The sequence below is a fragment of the Heteronotia binoei genome, chromosome 2, assembly GCF_032191835.1.
Source record: "Heteronotia binoei isolate CCM8104 ecotype False Entrance Well chromosome 2, APGP_CSIRO_Hbin_v1, whole genome shotgun sequence".
NCBI classification, from domain to species: Eukaryota; Metazoa; Chordata; class Lepidosauria; order Squamata; family Gekkonidae; genus Heteronotia; species Heteronotia binoei.
Window position 1 is genome coordinate 81,642,695 of NC_083224.1, and position 23,793 is coordinate 81,666,487.

The 23,793-nt window shown below is 44.6% G+C and overlaps 1 protein-coding gene across 1 annotated transcript in view; it reads right to left on the reverse strand.

The window, feature by feature from the left end:
- The window catches only part of MDFI (MyoD family inhibitor), an 86,658-nt gene that overhangs the window by 13,952 nt on the left and 48,913 nt on the right, over positions 1-23,793 (reverse strand). The window contains exon 2 of the mRNA XM_060233000.1: positions 13,999-14,217. Within this exon, the coding sequence (XP_060088983.1) occupies positions 13,999-14,217 (219 nt within the window). The remainder of the gene's footprint in view (positions 1-13,998; positions 14,218-23,793) is intronic.

A 23,793-nucleotide genomic window follows, 5' to 3' on the forward strand; every position in this document is an offset into this window, starting at 1 on the left:
TTGACATTCCAGCACCAAATCAAAAGAATAATCTCTTATTTGAAGCTGAACAGTCAGATTACAATTGTTCCATGGTCCACTGATCCCATCTATCACTGATTTTGTAGTTCCACACTCTGTTTCGCCCATTGTCTCAAATAATAATGATTTACATGGAAAAAGGTGAATTTGCTTGCCTAATCTCTTGCAAGTGAAAATTCTATTGACTGTAACAACAACAACAACAAGAACCTTCTTGTAACATAATAATTACATTTTTGTACTTTGCCTTCCCCAAAATTCATATTGTTCAGACAGCTTCTGAAACTGACCCATTAGTAATAGCCACATACACAGGAATGACACAGTACCGATCATCCGGCTTTTTCTCACAGTCACATAATAATCAGAGAATTCCATACAAGTTCAAGATGCATTGTGCCAATCAGAGGATGTGCACATTTTAGAGGAATTTCCTGCTCCAGGCAGCTAAAGAGCCACTCATTATGGCAGCATTAATATATCAGCAGAGGGGGGTTTTTTTGGGCGGGGGGGACACAGTTGCTCAATGAAGCTTTGAACAGCTAGTTAGTGAAGACCCTATGTAGTATGAAATTAATTTGATACAAACAGACTTTCAGAGCCACATTTGCAGGCAACAGCCATGATATATACATATGGGTATCTTTCATAAGAGAATCCTTTACATGTGTACATTGCACTCAGGAATTCATTACTCAGTGCCCTGAGCCCTTAATAATTCATTCCATTTAAAGAAGGTACAAAGTGTCTTACAGTCTTTATTTCATTCATCCTCACAGTTACCCATATGGGACTGGTTCAAGGGATTTAGTAAGCTGTTCATGACCATGCAGCAGACTCCAGGGCACAGCAGAGATTTCAACCAGACCTTTCCATATGGAAACCCAACATTCCACCCATTCCACCATTCTGCTTTCAGCATTATTTGATTTCTGTACTCCTCTTCTAAAGAAAAGCTTTTTGTTGCATTGTTGGTTGACAATTAAATACAGACACCATCAAAGCATCAGCTCTTCTTAGCTTTGCTCTTAGGGCCAAACCACATGAGAAGATGCACCTGTAAAGTAAAAAGGCTGTAAAAAGCTGCTGCAGAAGGTCCAATATGGATTAGAACATGGCCCTAGGGAAAGGGAAGACTAGGGGTGTGATCACACAAGAGATTATGTCTGCCCTAGCCACCCCTCCCCTCTGGATTAAACAGGTGCTATCACACGCATACATCTACTTCCCACTTCCCTCCCATCCATACCTCATCATAGGACAGGTTGGGACCAGATTGAACAGCCACCGGGAACCTCCTAATAGCAAATCTCCAAAGCATACACATGGCGCATTTCCCAGCTGTCTGGCTGGGGTTTGTGATGCATGCACCCCACAAGTGCAGGAGCAGGCTGAATGCTCCTCTTGCACATGTGTGCCCCACGCTTCTTCTGGCAGTGGGGCAGGGGTTATGTGATTGCTGCAGCATGCATAAAAGAGCACCAGCTTGTTCAAAGCTGGGAGTCCGCTGCAGCAAATTTCAAATGTGATTGCACCCTCTTTCCCTCTGTACCATTTCACCAATGAAAAATGTTGTTTGTGGTTACATTCAGCCATTTGGGGGGGAGGTGGCAGCACAATCAAGGAACTTGGGTTTTTTTTCCCTACCAGAGCTTAATGCTGCCTGGGCCAGAAGGGCTAATAGATAATGTGTCTCTGTGTATGAAAACCTATGGCAGAATGAATAGACAATACAACAAATAAAAGTTCTCTCTGCACAAAGGGTCCAGCATGACTGCAGAGTGACTCATAGGTGCAGAATGTCAACAGGCAGGCAGCCCAGTACCAGATGCTCACAGACATGTGGTCTTGCCGTCACACACAATTTCATTGTACCCTTTCTCCAGTCACCTTTTGTTCTACACATCTGCCTGCACAACAGGCAGTTTGCAGACACAATTCAAATCCTCCCTGCTCCTCTTCTCCTCAAAGGAAAGATCCCTTGCATGGGTCTAGTGATGCAGGTCCTTTTAGAACACATCAGGAGCCAGTACACTTAATGCTAAAATGTACATTATACACAAGTGTGTGCAGTGGTAGTCCAAAGACCCACCCCCCTTTTGTGAGAAATGCTGTTCTAGCAGGCTGCAATTGGAAAAGGGATAACACAGGAAGGTGTGCATTTTTTCAAGTCCTGCCCATATTGATGCTATTCTTCTTACTTCAGTTCCTGCAGCAGCCATTTCCTCCCTCCACTGGAGGGCTTAAAAATCAGTAACAGCTATATACCTTAAATGTTTAAGTTGCTGTTTCAGAGTGCTTTTAGAACAGAACTCTTCATAAGGGGTTTCAGCTCCTTAACATGACAGTTCTGTTCTGTAGGTACACTGAAAGACAGAAATTCTGTTGAATTGTATTTAAGTATTTATTCTGTTGGCTGTTTTAATTCTATTGTTCTATTGGTTATTTTAATTCTATTTAGAATTATATTATCTAGTATTGATTTTGTTGTTAATCACCTTGTGCCCCACCTATCTTAGAGAAAAGTGGGCTTATAAGTGTTTTAGATAAAATAGAATATTTTAAACAGAACTGTTAAAGTTAATAAAATAATGGCAGCAGCAAATTAATTCATACAATCATAAAGTAACAGCAAAATAAATCCACACAATGATGAGCAATGAAACCATAAAAAGCATAGATAGCAATCTGTCACTGGTTGCATAGAAGTAAAAAAAATTCCAAAAAGAACAAAAGACCCTCTGCAAAAAGGCAGCCTTCATACACCAAAAACTTGTAAAATGCATTCTGCTTCTTGCTTTTATTCCTTTCCTCACCCCAGACCCAATTCCTCTTTACCCCTTTCTCCATCTCTCTCTGCTTACTTCAGCCCCATTCAACAGTCATCTATATACCCTCACGTACCACAGGATGGCAGTGGAGGAGAAAGGGTGGACCAGGCAAATCTTATGAACATCACTATGGTGTCTCCTTCAGTTACTATAATGGTTGGTTTGTGCGTCTGCAGAATGCTAGAAGTTACGATACAGATGCATCATATGATATCAGCAGTGCTAGGCCCACTGTTTCCCTATACACATCAATACGAAGCAAGAACGGAAGCTCTCCTTTCAGTTACTATTTAGTGGTAGCAGGTCAGTGCATTTCACAACAGTTTATTAGCATAGTGTTAGTTCCATCACCCAGCATCTGATCTCTCCCACTCCAAATTAAAATCATGCCTGTCAACTTCTCACTCCAAACTGACTACATGCTGGTTTTTCTGATTTCCTTGCTTATATAGTGGTTACAGTTAAAAATATTCCATGTTGTCCTAAATGTTAGGGATGGGGGAGGGAGAAGAGTCAGAAAGGGAGGGGGGAAATTCTCTAGCAAAAAATTGACTAACCACCAGAAATGGAGAGAAACTGAAGATTCTTACAGTTTAAAAAGTGGATGACTGGGAAATTGACAAACAGATCAATTCTCTATATTGAGTGAAACTGTCAAACTTAGCAATGATAGAACATAAAGGAACCAGTTATCTTTTGTTGATTACTGGAACCAAAGCAAGTATTTGTTGCTTTTATAAACTTTATTCCCCAACTGAGTGGGTTTTTAATGATTTATTTTATGGAAAGGACAGCTGTCTTTGATAATCAATTAAGTTCATTCCCAGCACGGCCAATTCTATGGGTACTTAAATCCAGAGATTGGAGCCATGAACAGACAAGACAGATCTTTCTATAAATGTAAAAAGACCCCAGGTTTGCAGAAAAATCTGAAATACTAGTGGGGACCCACAAGAAACTTGTGGGGAAGGGGCATCCCCAGCCCTTGCTTCCTTCTTCCCCCTTCTCTGTCAAAGTTTTCCCCTCTCTCTTTCTGCCTTGACACCTTATTTATTAACCTTCGCTCACTCTCTTCTCCCTCACCCTCTGTCAGTCTCCCTCCTCTCCTACCCAAGCCCTTCTCAGACAATGTCCCCTCTCTTTCCTCTAGCCAAGCTCAATCTGCTCCTCTTTCTCTTCCCCCAATCTCCCCCTCTTCTTTCTTTCCCGCTCCCTCACCCTTCTTTCTCTCCCCTTCCCTAAGACAATCCCCATATTCTCTCTCTCCCTAAGTCAATCCCCCTTATCTCTCTTTTTCTCCCCCTCCCTCAGACAATCCACCTTTTTTCTTCCCCCAGACAATCTCCCTCCTCTTCTTTTCCCCTACCCTGGGAGCCAAGGAAACTGCCAAACCTGATGTGGCCAAACCTGATGTGGCTCCAGGCTGCCGAACATGATGTGGCTCCACCCACTATTGAGCTTGGTGGCAGTGCTGAGAGCCACTCCAAGTCACTGCTTGGCTTGGAGCCACTGCTGGACCTGGAGAAGATCCTAGTGTCTGCTGCTGCAGCCGGGCCAGCAGCAATTCCTCGCCTGCAACACTGCAGCAATCAGGAGTTAAGACAACATTGGCCCCTTTCCAAGAGTCTGGAGTCTTACCTACTCTCCAGACTTCATCAATAAGTAGTTTAAAGTGCGTTATCAGGGCCTCTTTCAGCATTATATAATAATCCGCGGGGAGGCCATCCGGTCCCGCCGCTTTGTGTTTCTTGAGTTTAGCCCAGGCTTCTTCTAATTCTAGTATCGTAGGAGAACAGCCCAGGATTTCTTTCTGATCCTTAGTTAGTCTTTGTATTACCTTTTGTTTAAGATACCTGTCTTGTGCCTCACCATCTATTTCACACCCTTTATATAGTTGAGTATAAAAATCACAGACTACACGTTTCATCTCTTCTAGAGATATTTTTTGATTGCCATCTTTGTCCTTCAGGGTGTTTATTATTTTCCTCTCTCTCTCCTTTCTGACTTTATATGCTAACCATCTCCCTGGTTTATTAGCATTTTCGAAAAACTGTTGTTTGGCGTATCTAACCTTCTTCTGCATCTCTGCCAAAAATATTAAGTGGACCTTATGTTGCAACATCTTTATTTCTGATTTAATTTCTTGTAAAGTCGGTTTCTCTTTTAGCTGTCTTTCTTTTGTCTTTATTTTTCCTGTTAAATCTGTTAATAGTCTATTCTCCTCCCGTCTCTTAAAAGCATTGAAACTGATAGCTATACCTCTCATGTATGCTTTGCTCGTTTCCCATAGGGTTGTGTAAGATATGTCTTCCTGTGTATTTAATTGGAAGAAAGCCTTCAACTCTTTTCTGGCGTGATTAATGAATTCTTTATCCTCTAACAGTCTTGAATTCATTCTCCACCCTGCACTTCTTTTGACATCTCTCATTGCCATAGTGATGGGATTGTGATCAGCAATTGTATTAGGGAGGATTTCTACTTCTTCAATTAATTTCGTTAAATTTACTGAGATCCACATCATGTCTATACGGGACCATGAATTGTGTCTACCGGAAAAAAAGGTAAAATCATTCTTATCTGGATTTAAAGTTCGCCAGATATCTACTAAAGTAAATTCATCTACCAGCCTGAAAAAAGCCTCCGGTAGAGTATTACTTCCAGATCTTTTTGACTTTTTCTTTAAACTACTAGAGCTTCTATCTAGCTTTGGGCATGATACCGCGTTAAAATCACCCAACAGACATATCCTGTCATAGTCATGGGTTCTGATTTCCCTGTATAGGTCCTTATAAAACTTATTCTGCTTGTCGTTGGGTGCATAAATATTAACCAATAAGATTTTCAAAGATTCTTTAACGATTTCTATCCCCTGAAATCTTGCATCTTCCGATTGGAAAACCATTCTAGCCTGAAAGTTTCCTCTCACATAGGTAACTAATCCTCTTTTTTTCTTTTGTACCTCAGAAGTTATAAATGCCCTACCTAGTTTTTCATTCCGTAATAGCCATTCATCTTTCTTTTTCAAATGTGTCTCCTGCAAACATATGATATCTGAATTTATTTTCTTTAATTGCAAAAATATACGTTTCCTTTTGTTTGGGGAGTTCAAGCCATTAACATTCAAAGAGATAAATTTTAACTTATTCATTCTTATTTGGGGAAGGGAAGAAAAAAAAAAGGAAGTCGGCTTTTTATTCGCCTTGGAAGTTTTTCTTTTTTCTCTGTGCCCTAGTTTCTCGCTGGAACCGTTCCTCCCCCTGTACTTCCCCCTCCTCTCTTTCACTCGAGGAGGCCGGATCATCCGGTTCCCCCAAGCGGCTTTGATCAGTCTTGTCCTGTTCTTCCCTAGATTTGCTTCTCTCTCCTTTCCATGTCCATGTTTTAGTTTGATTTATTAAAAAGTCTTCCGCCTTCTCATAAGAATCCATCTTATATCTTGTTCCCATATGTGTAAACAGCAACCCCTCCGGGAACAGCCATCTGTACATGATCCCTCTATTTTGTAGCGTTGCCGCTAAATTCGCGTATGGTTTCCTTCTATGCCTTATAACCCAAGGGACCTCTCTCATCACTTTGATCCTAGTTCCTTTAATCATGAGTGGAACCTCCCTTGTTTCTCTCCAAATTTTTTCTTTGATGCACCTTCTCACAAACTTTACATGGACTTCCCTCGGAAGGTCATTTTTTTTTGCATATTGTGTTCCCATTCTTACTATATAATCAATTTCCCTTTCTATCTCCTCCTGGTCTTTCCTTATAACACTTGTGAGCGCTTCTGTTACCATTTCCATTAAATTCTCACCTTTATCCTCAGGGATATTAACCAATCTGAGTATGTAATCTGCTTGGCCCTGTTCCAATTTGGCCATTTTAATATCCTGCTCTTCTTGCTTACTTGCAATTTCTCCTATCCTTTGGTCGGTTTGTTTGAACTTCCCTTCTATTGACTTTGTAATTTTAACCACTTCGGCAATATCCTTCTTAGTGTCCTTGCACTTATCATCTAAAGCTTCTATTTTGTTAACAAGACTCTCTATCTGACTACTTAGTGCAAGTTGGGTCTGCTTCAAAGTCTCAAGGTAAAATTGTTGCATTTCTTTAAGGGCTTCCTGAGAGATTGACGCCCCTACTGATTTTGGTTGACCAGGCGAGAACTTGGCTTTGACCTGCTGAGACATTTTGGACAATTCTACAAAGCTCTACAAAGCTACAGCTGGTATTATAAATCAACGTTTTGGCTCTCCCACTTCACCTCCCACTTCCCTCTCCCTCCCCACTTCCCTCCTCCCTCCCCCAACCGAAGTTCTTCTGGTGAAAAAACGAAAAAAGAAGAAAAAAAAGAACCATACAATCAAACGGGAAGAAGAGGTGGGGAGAGATAGGATAAATATTGAAAGTACAAGTTCGTTTCAGGGACCAATTAAGGCCGTGCAGAGTCTCCGTGACTCAGCCTATTTCCAAGTAACCAATATCTTCTAGAGTTCTTACAGCGAGTCCCAGCTCAGATTTTTTAAAGTCAACAAATCACCAAGTCGCACCCTTCCTCTCCGACTCTCCGTCTCTCCCTCAGTCCAAAGCTCTCTTCATCCTCCGTTTCTCTCTGTTATCTCTCTGTTCTTTTAAACCCCAAGAAGGTAACTTGAAAAGGTAACAGTGAGGTCCAAACAATGGAGTCAAACAGTGAGGACTGGGTATTAAGAAATCCACCAGTCGGGACGCCCACCCATCAAAAAAGAAAGAAAAAAAGTCGCAACTTGAGTATCTACCGTCCCTTCACCGCTGACGCTGACGCCTCTGGCTCCTTCTTCTCCCTCACGCCGCCGCCATTTCGGGTCTGCCGCAGGGAAAGACGAACTGGAGCCTTCCTCCTCTACCACCGGGGTTGATTTGATCCAGAGGAGTCTACCTCACCAAAAACGAAGTGAGACCGCCCAGCAAACCAAATCCATGTTGGGAAACATCTTTATTCCCTAAAACCGCCTTCCAACAGAGCCCTCCTCATTCCGGCGGTCGGAGCTAAGTCGCCTTTACGGCGCCTCTCAGGCTTCGGGACAGGAAACAAGGGCGTAGTGCCTGGGGAGCCTAAAGACCCCTTCCAGCACCTCCCTCAGCCCCCTCGGTGCACTGCCTCCAACGACAGGAGGTATGTGCGGGCACACAAGCCCCCCTTGAAGCCTTGGTTCGGCGCGTCTCCACGGAGCTCACCGCACAACGCAGCCGCCTCGCCCCGCCATAGACCGGATTTAGATCAGATTAGAAATTACCGGCCGATCTCATTGTTAAACGTAGATTATAAAATCTATGCGTCGATCCTGGCCAATAGAGTGAAGAAGATATTAAAAACACTAATACATGAGGATCAGGCAGGTTTTCTACCAAAGAGACATTTGAGAACTAACATAAGAATAGTATCGAATATTTTAGAATATTATGAGGTTCATAGGGAAAAGGAAATGTTATTGCTTTTTGTCGATGCCGAAAAAGCATTTGACAATCTCAATTGGGAGTTCATGTTTCGTCTATTAAAAATCATGGATTTTGATGAGCAGTTTACTAAAAACATTCAGGCTATCTACAAAGATCAAACGGCAAAGATAATAATAAACGGAAGTCTGACCGAGGAGATAACAATACATAAGGGGACGAGACAGGGCTGTCCGCTCTCACCGTTACTCTTTATTTTGTCCTTAGAGGTCTTAAACTCTTCTATAAGAGGTAATGATAAAATTTTAGGACTGAAGGTCAAAGGGGAGTCCTATAAAGTGCTATCATATGCAGACGATATGGCTCTGATTCTACAGAATAATAAGGTGACTATAGACGAAACGTTAAAAGAATTGGCAGAATATGGGTCTGTGGCCGGACTAAGAATAAACAAACAAAAATCTAAAATACTCACTAAAAATATTTCCCCACAAAGGATAAAGGAATTGGAGACAAAAACAGGGTTTAGAAATCAACCAAAAGTCAGATATTTGGGGATAGAATTCACAGGTAGATGTAGTAATCTTTATGAAAATAATTGTGGACCACTGTTAAAAGAGATTGAATCCTTATTAAAAAAATGGGCAAATTTAAAGATTTCTTTTATGGGAAGAATAGCACTTGTCAAGATGACTATTCTACCTAAAGTTATGTTTTTGTTTCAAACAATTAATTTTGTGATAAAGAAACTCTTTTTCGACAAGTTGGACCAACTAACCAAAAAATTCATTTGGCTAGGGAAAAAACCTAGAGTGAAATGGAAACTACTGAAAGATAGGAAAGAAAATGGTGGTCTAGGACTCCCGGATTGGGAATCATATCACACTGCCTGTGTTATGCTTTGGTTTAAAGAGTGGATTCTACTAGAGAACAATAGAATTTTAGCTCTTGAAGGCTTCAATCTTCACGCAGGGTGGCATGCGAACCTTTGGTATGTTACCAAGGGACAGAGTTATTTCAAGAACCACTTAATACGTAAAACGATTCTCGAGACTTGGTTAAAGGTAAAAAGAAAAGTCTATGTTAAAACCCCAAGATGGCTATCCCCCGAAGAAGCCTCGACTCTACCGCAATTATGGTGTTCTAATAGGAAGGTCAGATACTTAGATCTATTAGATGAGAAGGATAATCTTAGAACGAAGGAAGATCTGGAATCTAGAGGGATAAAGTTTGATTGGTGGACGAGGAATCAAATTGTAGCGAAATACAACAGAGATAAATCTAAGGGTTTCACTAAAGATAACTTTGTCCTTGACAAGATTTTATTTAAAGAGGAGGATAAAGTAATTAAAAAAGTTTATAATTACTTGATGCAAATCAAGCTAGAAGACGAGTTGGTTAAGGAACCAATGATAAAGTGGTCGCAAAACCTGCAGAAGACGGTAGAGCTAGAAGAATGGGACTCCTATTGGAAGCTAAATTATAAATATATTAAACCAATAAATCTCAGAGAAATTTTTTTTAAAATTTTCCATAGATGGTACATTACTCCTCTACAACTCTCAAAAATAGATAAATCGATCTCGCCAAAGTGTTGGAAATGTGGCTCGGCTACAGGTTCCTTTTTCCATATCTGGTGGAATTGTAAAGTCACAAATAAATTTTGGATAAAGATTTATGAGCTCTTAAAGGCAATATTACAAATCGACATCCAATTTAAACCAGAATTGATGTTATTATCTTTCGTTAGAAAAGTAATCCCCAAAGAAGATATACATGTGACGATGTATATCCTTACTTCTGCTAGGACAATTTTTGCTAGATATTGGCGACAAGAGAAGTGTCCCAAAATTGAGGAGGTGATAGATAAGATTTTTAACGCAGCAGAAATGGATATACTTTCGAATATGTTGAAAGGGGACTCCGAACCAGAGGCCAGAAGGAAATGGGAGAAATTTTACAGATGGTATGAAGGAATCAGGCATGAATCTGTGTTTGTAAATTAATTGTTGATAAGTTCTTTCTTCTTTTTGCAAATTTTCCACAATATTGTTTCCTTTACGAAAACTCAATATTACTCACAAGGAGAATTGTGGAGTTTGGTAAAATTGCCAATAGTAGATACAAAACCACAGGTGACCCTTCTCAAGGATAATAAGTAATTAATATGTACAGTAACATTTTTTGCTACTTCTTTTTTGGTGATGATAAACTCTGTAACTTACTGTATGGCGCTTTCGGATTGAATAAATATTTAAAAACCTAAAAAAAAAAAAAAAAAAGCAATCAGGAGTGACTCCTATGGCTGGACTCTGCAGCAGCTGCAGCAGCCAGGCTCCTGGGCTCCACCGCAGACACCAGCAGGCCTCTCTCAAACTCCCAGCAATAAGTTGGGTAAGTATTTAACTTGGGGGGAATTTAAACCCTCAAGTGTATTTGTTTTTAACATTACAGATTTTCCTGCAACCGAGGGGGTCCCCCATGTTTGCAAAAATTCTGTTTAGTGTCATGCCCTGATCCATGGATATAGATACTTGCAGATGAAACCAGACTACACTGTTAGATACATCGTTTTTAAAAGTGCATGTTTTGGGGAGGGTGGTTCAATCCTTCCACAATAATAGAAGTAGCATCTGTAGCTTTAACAAATGAATGAGCTCTTAGTGGCTGCTGTGGAGGGTTACCAGGCAACCACAACAGTCTTGTTTACCTTGAAGCCTTGGCTTCTGTCAGTAAGACAGGGGTTGAAAGCAGGGCCATTTCAAGGGTTGTTTTGGTATTTAAGGGAGGGACAGGACTTGATGTATCTACTGGACAACTTCATACCATTAAAGTTACATGACTCACCCAGGACCAGCTACTATCTACTGCTCAAGGCAGCCACCCATCAAAAACCACAGTGATTAGAATTTCAGACTAGAATCTGGGGGACCCAGATTTGAATCACCACTCTGCCATGGAACGTTCTGGGTACATCTGGACAGTCTGGGTACATAAGAACATAAGAGAAACCATGTTGGATCACGCCAATGGCCCATCCAGTCCAACACTCTGTGGCACACAGTGACCAATATACATATATACATACACACACACACACACACACATATATATACACACTGTGGCTAATAGCCACTGATGGACCTCTGCTCCATATTTTTATCCAATCCCCTCTTGAAGCTGGCTATGCTTGTAGCTGCCACCACCTCCTGTGGCAGTGAATTCCACATGTTAATCATCCTTTGGGTGAAGAAGTACTTCCTTTTATCCGTTCTAACCTGACTGCTCAGCAATTTCATTGAATGCCCACGAGTTCTTGTATTGTAAGAAAGGGAGAAAAGCACTTCTTTCTCTACTTCTCCATCCCATGCATAATCTTGTCAACCTCTATCATGTCACCCCATAGTCGATGTTTCTCCAAGCTAAAGAGCCCCAAGCGTTTTAACCTTTCTTCATAGGGAAAGTGTTCCAAACCTTTAATCATTCTAGTTGCCCTTTTCTGGACTTTTTCCAATGCTATAATATCCTTTTTGAGGTGCGGTGACCAGAATTGCACACACTATTCCAAATGAGACCGCGCCATCGATTTATACAGGGGCATTATGATATTGGCTGATTTGTTTTCAATTCCCTTCCTAATAATTCCCAGCATGGCGTTGGCCTTTTTTATTGCAATCGCACTGTCTTGACATTTTCAGTGAGTTATCTACAACAACCCCAAGATCTCTCTCTTGGTCAGTCTCTGCCAGTTCACATCCCATCAACTTGTATTTGTAGCTGGGATTCTTGGCCCCAATGTGCATTACTTTGCACTTGGCCACATTGAACCTCATCTGCCACATTGACGCCTACTCACCCAGCCTCAACAGATCTCTTTGAAATGCCTCACAATCCTCTCTGGTTCTCACCACCCTGAACAATTTAGTGTCGTCTGCAAACTTGGCCACTTCACTGCTTACTCCCAACTCCAAATCATTAATGAACAAGTTAAAGAGCATGGGACCCAGTACTGAGCTCTGCGGCACCCCACTGCTTACTGTTCTCCACTGCGAAGACTGCCCATTTATACTCACTCTCTGCTTCCCATTAATTAACCAGTTTTTGATCCACAAGAGGACCTGTCCTTTTACTCCATGGCTCTCAAGCTTACTAAGCAGCCTTTGATGAGGAACTTTATCAAAAGCTTTCTGAAAGTCAAGGTAAACAACATCTATTGGGTCGCCTTTGTCCACATGTTTGTTCACCCCCTCAAAGCACTGTAACAGGTTAGTGAGGCAAGATCTTCCCTTACAGAACCCATGCTGAGTCTTCCTCAATAACTTGTGTTCATCAATGTGCCTACTCATTCTGTCCTTGATAATGGTTTCTACCAACTTTCCTGGTATTGAAGTCAGACTGACTGGCCTGTAATTTCCTGGATCTCCTCTGGAACCCTTTTTAAAGATGGGGGTGACATTTGCTACCTTCCAGTCCTCAGGAACAAAGGCAGATTTCAATTAAAGATTATAGATTTTTGTCAGGAGATCCGCAAGTTCAACTTTGATTTCTTTCAAAACTCTTGGATGTATGCCATCCAGACCTGGTGACTTATTAGATTTTAATTTGTCAATCAGTTGTAGGACCTCCTCTCTTGTCACCTCAATCTGATTCAGGTCTTTCAACACCCCTTCCAAAATAAGTGGTTCTGGAGTGGGCAAACACTTCTCATCTTCCACAGTGAAGATGGAGGGAAAAAATGCATGCAGCTTCTCAGCCATTTCCCTATCCTCCTTCAGTAATCCTTTTACCCCTTGGTCATCCAAGGGCCCCATTGCCTCCCTGGCTGGTTTCCTGCTTCTAATATATTTGAAAAAAAAAATATTGTTGGTCTTTATGTTTTTTGCAATATGTTCCTCATAGTCCCTTTTTGCCTGCCTGATCACAGTCTTGCATGTGATTTGCCACAGCCTGTGTTCCCTTTTATTAATCTCACTTGGACTAGCTTTCCACCGCTTAAAGGAGTCCTACTTACCTTTTACAGCTTCCATTACTAGTTTGTTAACCATGCAGGCCTTTTCTTATACCTGTTTGTGCCTTTCCTAACTTGTGGTATATATTTTATCTGAGCTTCACGGATTGTAGTTTTAAATAGCCTCCAAGCTTCCCCCAAGGGTTTTGACTGTATTTACCTTTTCTTTCAGTTTCCTTTTCACATGCCTCCTCATCTCAGAGAATTTACCCCTTTTAAAATTAAACGTGGTTGTTCTGGTCTTTTGGGGCAACTCCCTATTTATACATCTGGGCTGTCACAACCCACTTCACAGGTAAACAGTGGGTTGGGTTGGGTTGGTGGCTGAGAAGGAAGCAGAGAAAGGTGATGATATGGGAGTTGCCAGGAGGAATGAAAGAGGAATATGTGGAAATGAAAACAAGTCCTTGTTGTTTTCCCATCCACAAATGTGTAGAGGCTGCCAGGGGGAGGAAAAGATGAAGACAGGGTGGGGGATAAAGTTAGGATGGTTGGTGGGTGAAAAGAAGAGAAAGAAATAGGGAGAAAGGAAAAGATATGGGAGCTGCCAGGAGGAGGGAAAGAGGAAATAGTGGAGGAGGAGATACAAGGAAAAATGAGGTGCTCTCCGCAATTCCTTGCATGTCTCCCATTTGTATTCATATAATTTCAAAACAATTCACATTAAATAGGAAAAAAGCAGCAGGAGATGAGAGGAAATGAAGTCAGACTTACATGTCACAGCTTCTGCAGCTATAGAAAAGTCTCCCTCTGTTTTTGCCTTGGAAGGTGCTGTTCCATTCACCAAGGATTGATGACATACTGAATGTTCTTGTGATGGGGTTTCTTCCTCCACAGCTGTGGACTGATTTTGAGAAGGTGTAGGGCATTCTGGAATATGTGGTGCTATCACTGAATTTGGCATGGTGGATGGGCTTGTGTTAGCATCCTGACCTGAAAGAGATGAGAGGGTTCCAACCTGAGCATTATTCTATCTTCAAGACAGAAGGCTTACTTCATGCCAACCCCTCAAGCATAGGATGTTGGTTAGAGGGTTTTACTATGATATTGGGAGACCCAGGTTTGAATTCCCACTCCGCCATAAAGGTTTGCTGGATAAACTTGGGCAGTCGCTGTCTCTCAGCCTATCCTACCTCTCATGGTTCCTTTTGTTATAATGGAAGAGGAGAGATAAATTTTATAAGACCCTTTGGGGTTTCCACTTGGGAGAAAAGCAGGATATGAACAATAGGAATATCACTGACACAATAATAGGGTTGTCAGCTAAGTACTGCCCATTGGAAAGTGACAGGGGTATGAGGCATGTTAATTGTCATTGCTCCAACAGCAAAATGTGATTTTCCATGCAAATCCTGAGGTGATGCCACCAGAATATGCTCTAGGATTCTACTGAAACTCAATGTTTTTTAGTTACTTCCAGGTTTGCACCAAAAATCATGTCATACTCACCCCCACAGTTCACTTGCCACCCTACCAAATGGTACTGGAGAACAAGCGTAAAGCACCGTGTATACCAGCCTCCTTATGTGACTGCAATATTTAAATATATATTATTCAATAAAAAGTCCAAATTTTCAAATGTCTCAATTTATTTGCTGCATAAATCTTGCTTCAATAAGAAAGTGTAGAAAAGTCAATCCAATAATTACATCACAGGTTCACTAAAGTTAACTATGTGGAATCACTCCAACATTAAACAGCACTAGCAGTGAAGCCTTGGATGAAACTGTAAGAAAGGTGTTTTGAATGAACAAGCTGTGCTCAGACAAAGCTTTGAGTGAAATGGGAAAGTAGATTGGTTTTGCCTGTCGCTTTACTACTTTATTGCTGGTGCTGTTTAATGTTGGAGTGATTCCACAAAATTAACCTTAGCGAACATGTGATGTAATTACTGGACTGACGTTTCCACACTTCCTTGCTGAAGCAAGCTTTATGCAGCAAATAAATTGAGACATTTGAAAATTTGGACTTTTTATTGAACAATGCATCTTTAAATATCACAGTTCCGTAAGGAGCCTGGTATACACGGTGCTTTATGCTTGTTCTCCAGTTCCATATTCCATGTAAGTTTTTTGGTTGCTTACCCTACCAAATGGTGGCAGAGGACCAGGGCTGCAGGCTGGAGGAGACCTGGCAGCCCTAGCAATAGAGCTATTTAAACACACACACACACACAAGATTGAAAGGCTTGCTAAATCAGTTCCATTATTATTATTATACTGTCCTGATAGAATGTACCACAGAATGGTTCAAACACACATTGTGCAGGGAAAAGATGTGTACATAAGAATATTCCAACAATATTGCCCTGACCTGAATAGCCCAGGCGAACCCGATCTTGCCAGATCTCAGAAGCTAAGCAAGGCTGACCCTGGCAAATACTTGGATAGGAGATCTCCAAGGAATACCAAGGCTGGAACATAAAGGCAGGCAACAGAGCCACCTCTCTGAATGTCCAAGCCCCAGTAGGGGTCACCAGACATCAACCATCACTTCCAGGCATGCACGCACATACATACATGCAAGCAATATGCTCACAAAAATAATATTCTAACAATATTAATATGAAAGAAGAAAGCAAGGGTGATATTCTGGAATTAATTAAGCAATGTACGCAGCATGACCTTATGAATCATCCACCTTCACCAGACAGTAAATAGTCAGCAGGCATGTTCACATGATTAAACTAATTTGAATTAAGCCCTTCCACCTTCCTGCAGTTTGGCCTGAAAGTGAAGAAAAGAGTTCTGAGTTGGCATCTTCTTCATATTAAAATCAGACATGTTAATTATAAACAAAATAAGGTTATTCCTCAGTAATCTATTATTATTCACAACTCGGTATCATTTCAAAGAAAAGCAAGAAATATGTTTCAAAGAGCAACTGGAATGCTAACATGACAAGAATGCTCAGGATTAAATTCTCTTGTGAGCAAATTCCAATAATTATTGCTGCTTTTATTCTTCTATGCAGTGGTCTTCTACCTAAGAGGCAGAAACTCAACAGATGCATCTTTCCTTATAACTATACCTCTGCACTAGGTAATGCTGCACCTGCAGTATTTCTTCAATATGTATAATCAAAGGCACAGGAGGAACTCTGTCACAAAAAAGGAGTAGCAACTCTACCTCTAAAGCAATGGTTCTCAACCTTTAATTCACTGCTGCCCTTCAAGTTACATAACAGTATCAATGAATGCTCCACTCAATGTATATTGGAATATTTACATTCCATCTCTCCCACCCAACCATGACTCAAGGCTGCTCATTAAAAAGAAATACTGACTCACAGTAACAGACATTTACCAAAATGACAAAAAAAATTTACCAAAAGACAAAAAAAAAGTCTGAAAATATGAGGTGGCAAACTGGCTCATAACAGGTAAAAAAAGGGGGGCATTAAAACAACACTCCCAACAAGTTAACTTTATTTCTATAGGAATACTTAGGACTTAAGCATAATAGGCACAGATCCCAGGTAAACATTTGATGAGACCCTTGTGCCTCATGGCCATCAGTCAATCTTAATGTTAGGGTTGATTCCTATTTGCTGTGTCAGTCAGAGAAATCTAGAATTTCAGATTTTATCCTCAGTGTGGGATGAACCATATAAAACAACTCTCCCTTGTTTGCAGTCAGAATCTAATGAAAGTAAGAAGAGAGGGCTGCCTAAAATCTCAAATGCCCTGCCAGCTTTGTAAATTATCTTCAGTGAGGAATTGTTGTTTTAAAGCTTCTACAAGCATTACTGGTAAATGGATGGAATGATAGACCGCAGTGTTTAAAGCCTGTTGTATCTATACAGTTGTCATTCTGCATTCAGATATGATGGCTCTGTTTATTACAGGTGCCTGCCTGCATGTGGACAGCATGGCAAAGATTCTAAAACCAGGAAGGCCTTCAATCATGATTTAGGTGCAAAGGAAAGAGGAAGGGAGTGTATGACCACAGCAACAGATAGAGAGCTTTGTTTGTGACATTTTCATTTTAACACAGTTTTGGCAGATGCTTGCTACTTGCGCATTGGAAATTTTTTTAATACAAGGTGTTATGCTTTCATAGATTGTAGACGTCAGTCTCAGTGCTTCTGTTCCCTGAAGTCCAAAGGTATGCAAGCTCTTAATCCATACAGGCCTTTGCTGGGGCAGGGATGCAATTCCAGCAGGAGCTCCTTTGCCCTGATGCAGCCAATCCTCCAAGAGCTTACAAGACTCTTTTTTGTAAGCTCTTGGAGGACTGGCTACATCAGGGGTGTGTGGCCTAATATGCAAAGGAGCTCCTGCTAGAATTCCACCCCTGGCTGGGGAACATGATGGGCAGAGACAAGCACAGCCTGTCAAGGCGTGTTCTGGGGGAAAAGGCCCCAGATTTTCACTGGGATGTTTCCTGGGCTAACAATAATGTCTGCAAGAAATCCCCTCTTCCCCACTAGGACTTCAAAGGCTGGTGAAGAAGTGGGAGGTGCACCATTGGATTCACTTCTGGTGAAAAGCAGAAATGATGAGTTTTGGCCAAATCCTACAGCATTACCCCTGAGGGTGTTTTGTTTTGATTTTTTTTTTTTGCCAGAAGTGATGTTGTATGCAAAAAAGATGCTAGAGCACACAACCTTGGTCCTCAAATCCTCCTGATGGGTTGCCAGCTGCAGTCGACAATGATAGTATTGCAGCTGTGAACCATATGCCATGGAACTTTGATGAGTGACCTTGGGCCAGTCACTATCTCTCAGCTGAACCTACCTCAGAGGGTTGTTGTTGTGAAGATCAAAATAAAGGAGAGGAGAATGATATTGTAAAGCCACTCTGGGTCCCCACCATTAGGGAGAAAAACAGAATAAAAAATATCTAAATAAATAAATGTACATGAAGACACTATCTGGACAAAACTCAACTGAGGAACTTCAGTGGGTCAAACTGGATCTTCAGTGGATCTGTAATCTGTTAAAAAGGGAATATAACATTAGATTCACTAAAATCAGTGGCATAACATAAAACCCACTGAGACTCTGGGGAAGCCGACTGACTCATCCTTCTTCTTCCCTGCTTAAACACCCCACCCCAGTGCCGCTCACAGACCTGTTCACCTTCTGCCCTCCCTCAGTGCTCCTTCCTGTTCCTGCTTGGTACTTAGAATAGCAACAATTCACACAAGATGAGCAGCTGGAGCACAGCAGCTGGGGGGGTGGGGAGGAACCACACTTTATATAAACTAAATTGCACCTTAGGCAAAGTGAGTGAGACCAAACACCCATAATTACACTGACGGTATCAACAAGGCCTACTTGCAGCCAGGCAGGGGGCAGAGGACAGGAAGCAAGAGACCTTAGACCCATCATTTTATTCAATATAACAAGAGGTCCTACATGCAGGCAGACAGGAGGGAAGGAGACAGACCTCACATATATAATTATAGTAACTATAACAAGGAGCCCCACATGAGGAGAATGAGCTGGATCCAAAAGCTGTTGCAGTGAAGAGCAAACTTTCTATAGGCTTCAGAAGGATGAGTACCAACCCCCCAAAGCATATAGATTAGGGGTTGCTGGAAGTACAATCAAAATACACTGCTAATAAAACATATCAAGCTTACCATGAAAAATTAAAATCAACAGTTGAGAGAGGGAAAGAACCACGGGGGAAAATAACGAGACCCACACAGGATCTGTTTTATTCTAAGAAACTGTTGGAAAACTGCTGCATAAATCCAGTGCTAAACTTATTTCTTCTGGAAAAAAATGCTAGAGTTCAAACTTGAAGTGCATCATAATCCAAAGTGTAACAGAGAACTCTGGTTACTTTTATTTAATTATATCCCATCTCAATGGCTCACACTAGACCCCTGGACATGTTGCAATAAAACACAATAACAGACCAAAATTCAGTTAAGATGTTGCAATCAGAACAATAATAACTATCAGTAAAATAGCAGTCAATGATAAAAAGCACCAAATCAGTAGTAAAATTATTCTACAACAACACATTCAAAATCAACTTTCTTCACTTTTTATGCAAAAGCCTGCATAAAATGGAGAGGGAAATTGCTGAATTACAAATTATTATAAAACTTGGAACAAACACCTTCCCAGGACTGAACAGGGAAATTGGATTTTTATCTCATTACATATACTAAACTCACTTTCACCAAGTATAGCTCTATATCCATAGTATTCCAATGTATTTCTCTTTTAGATTAGTGTACCAGAAAAAAATTTTTTGTATTGACATACTCAAAGGGATATTGGCTGTTTATCTCATTACATATACTAACCCATCTTCCACTATATTTTAATATATTTTTATAATGGCAAACTAGAATGATGTTTATGTATGTGTTACATGTTTGAATTAAGCCTCTAAGAACCTTATGCCTCCTTTTAACTTAGAGCTAACATCACAGCAGACTCTTATGTATTGTAGGACACGGGCAGCCCAACCCAGACATACGTGGCGGCCGGCATAGGGCATAGGCGGATCTATGGCGCTGTTTGTTGGCTTCCAAAGGGGTTTGGGGTGCCGCAGCACGGCACGCCCAAGCCCAGGCCGCCGCCTGTAGATGTGTAAAATACACTGGAGCGTGGGCTCCCAGAGCAGCGCAAGGGCGGGGACAGGGGGCGCTTCCACAGGGATGCCAGGGATTGGCTGGTGGCGACCAGGGAGCTGGCCCACATGACTTGGCGGCGGAGAGAGCGCTCCCCGATGATAGGCTGCCCGCATGCTCCACCCCCCTCACGCACACACCCAGTCCCATGGTGTGGCTGCGTAATCCTTGAGGAAGCATCCGGTTAGCACTTACCGCTAGCTCCATGGAGCAGCCTACCCACCAATGGGGCAAAACCGAGCCCCTGTCAGTGTCCCTCCCATGGGCTGCATGGCGTCTCAGATGCTGCAGGGGCCTCTTGCCAGGACACAGTAGGCCACCCGCTGCAGGCACCCATGCACCAAAGGTGCCAGCGACAGTCGCCACAGTGGCTCATGCCAATCTGCAGAGAATCGGACACCCATGAGGTACACGTAGCGGTTTTGAAGTGGCCATGTGCAGGACTCGCCTCCCCCCACCCCCAGAGCCCCCTTCAATAAGGACTCAACGCAATGTGCAGATATAAGATTTATTAAAGCGCCAGGCTGTAGAGGGACTGCCACCCGACCCCCTCAAGCTGCAGTGGGCAGAGGCAGCTGGTCCTGTCGGGGGCAGGTGCAGCATCCTGGTCGTCGTCCCCAACAGCGCTCGTGCACGACTCCCCGCCCACCTTGCCGTGGAGGCCCGCCTCGGGAGCGGCAGGAGCAGCCTCTTCGCCGGTCACCAGGGACTGGTCAATATTGGCGAGCAGCCGCTCCACCCTCGCACCCCACTCCTGCGACTGCCTCGCCATGGCCAGGAGACTGGACAAGTGGCCAGTGGCTATGGACAGTCACCTCCATCCCCGCCATCCAGTGTTGGACCATGGGTGTGGCCTCCTGCCATTCCCAGTGCCCCTCCAGCGGGGTCCGCTCTATGGCTGCCCACATGGAGGACAGGGTGGCGGGGATTCTTTGAGCTGGCCGTGTTTTCTGAGCCCTGGGTCCTGGCCACCTGCACAGCCTTCTGCACCACTGCCACATTCTGGATCCCCCAGCGGCTCCCCCTGGTTAGATGCTGGGTCCGGGGGCTGCCCCGCACATAACTCTGCCATGCCCGACACCCCCCCGCATTCCTGGCCCCCGGGGTATGGGGAGGGGATGTGGGCAGATCCAGGGTCTGCAGCATGAGGGAGGCAGCTAAGGTCGACTGTCTGTGTGGGGACGCCCTCCATAGGTTCTCCACCATGTCGGCCACCAGTGTCATGGTGTGGCTACCTGCGTAATGGGACAGGGGTCAGATGCTGGCACAAGTGGCCAGTCGCATATGCCCCATGCTCAGTGTTGCACCTTGAGGGGACTCAGGCCTCTCATCATCTGTGGACAGATGGAGTTCACCCACCGCGGCATCCATGACCTCCTCACTTGATGTGTCCTCCCCCTGATTCGGCGCCTCCTGTCTGGACGTCCTGGGGGCGGCGGGGGGTGCTGAACCTGCCGACTTCCCATCCCGTCTCGCTAGAGCGGCCTCCCACCTCCGGGTCCACAGTGGAGCTCGTGGCAGCCTGCGACGATTCCTGGGAGTCATGGGGGGGGGGGTGCAAAGGGTGTTGCCATCAGAATCTGGCAGTCCCACGGTGGCGAAGATGGTGGGGGAAAGGTGCCAACCTACCACGGATCACCTCAATGCTGTGGTACCATGCTCAGCCACCAGGCGGATGAGGGGTCCCATGATTGCCTCAGAGCTGGTCAGGGCCTGGGCCACTGCCTCCTCATAGGTCGAGCCCTCAGCGATGAGACGCCAGACCCACTTCTTGGCAGGGCCGAAGGAGTCGTTCCAATGCTTCAGGGAGGACTGTGGGGACCTGGCTCAAAGCGGACAATCGCTCCGCCACCATACGCCAGTAACCCCGCCGACGGGAATTCACCCCACCGGCTCTTGTGGCAGTGAGTGCCACCATTCTTGGCCACCAAGCCAAAGAGGGGTGCCTTCTCTGCCTCAGTCCAGTTCGGGTGGTGGTGACTCTTGGTCGATGCCGATCCGTCTGCTGCCATTCCACCCATGGGCAGTGGAATGCGGGGGCTGCTGACCACAGCTGGCTGATAGTGGTTGCTCTCACACAGCCCCGCCCAGCTTTTCCATGGGACACCATCAGGACATCTGTTGGCCTCGACGATCCCACGCTGCCACTCGTGCAGGGCCCCTCACAGCTCCAGTGGTGTCTGGAAGCTGTGGTGGAGCACCTCAGGGCAGCAGCATGGCCACCGCAGTGCCACAGCGCACAAACCATGGGGACCCATGTCGGATGGTGCCCCCTCATCCCACCGCCAGAGCCCCCCCGGGTGCAACCGTTGCACATCCTCCCTGCTCTCTATTTGTGAGTTGCACAGTGGCGGCGGAGATGCCATTGGGCGCCTGAGTACTTTGTGTCACCCGTCTGGACCACTTTCGCCTGGACCACGCCACCATCCAGGACCTGTGTGAGCAGCTCGAGGCGAGCCTCTGCAGCCAGGTGACCGGCCCCCGCCTCATCCTGCAGCGGGTTCTCATCTCCCTGTGCTTCCTGGTGACCAGCTCCTTCCAGGGTGTGATGGCCGAAGTCCTGGAGGTCTCCCAGGCATCGGCCAGCCGCTGCCTCTACTTCTTCCTAGACGTCATGCTTCTGCGCCTCCAGTAGCATGTGCAGTTCTCAACAGGTGAGAAGGAGCAGCGGACTGCCAGAGTTGGCTTTGCAGTGGTCGTGGGGGCTGTGGACTGCACACATGTCGCCCTAGTGGCCCCGCGGGAGGATCCCATGGTGTTCCGGAACAGGCATCACTTCCACAGCCTCAATGTGAAGGCATCCTGCAACCACCAGGGACTCTTCACAGATCTAGTGGCAAAGTTCCCAGGGAGTGTACACAACGCCCAGATCTTCACATCCTCAGGCCTCAATTGCCCCTGGCAGCCTGGCCGGATGGGCAGGGGTGGTTGCTAGGTAAGGCCACCAGGTGGTGGCATGGGGTACCCCTCCCATCCCGTCCTCACCTTCCTGTCCTCCACAGGTGACCGAGGGTACCCGCCTACCTGCTGACGCTGTAACAGGAGGACGTGCCCGAGGACTGGGCAGCATACAATCAGGTGCACAGGACCTCTCGCATGGTCATCGAACGTGCCTTTGGGCAGCTGAAGATGAGGTTCTGCAGGTGGCCAACGCAGCATGCAGCCCCTGCCTGTGGCTAAGCTGGTCGCTGTGTGTGTCATGCTACACAACATTGCCACCCGTCAATGCCTGCCAGCCCCCCAGGACCTTCCCCTCCCAGACCCCGGGTCACCAATGAGGAGGCAGGGGCATGGGCTGCCACCCAGCAGGACTTTGGGGGGCACTTGCATTGGGAGCGTGTGCAAGTTCACATATGGGCCAATCGGCATGTGGGCAGAGCACCCAGGGACGAGAGCAAGCCATGAGTGCAGCTGCTCACACACCCAGGGACACCGGGGGGGACACCACATGCTCCCATGTATGCTGCTGCCTCTTGGGCACTTCATTCTATTATTAAATCAGGCCCCCCAGGACCTTCCTCTCCCAGACCCCGGGGGAGAATGAGGAGGCGGGGGCATGGGCTGCCACCCAGCAGGACTTTGGGGGGCACTTGCATTGGGAGCGTGTGCAAGTTCACATATGGGCCAATCGGCGCGTGGGCAGAGCACCCAAGCCATGAGTGCGGCTGCTCACACACCCGGGGACACCGGGGGGACACCACATGCTCCCATGTATGCTGCTGCCTCTTGGGTACTTCATTCTATTATTAAATCAGAATATTATTAAACCAGGCTGACGATGTCCCTGTAAATCTGGACCAGGCATTGCAAGCCGTGGCAGGTTGGCTTAAGTTGAGCAGGCTGAAATTGAATCCAGCGAAGACAGAGGTCCTTTGCTCAGGCCACGGATGGCTGGGGGAGGGGATCTCTCTAC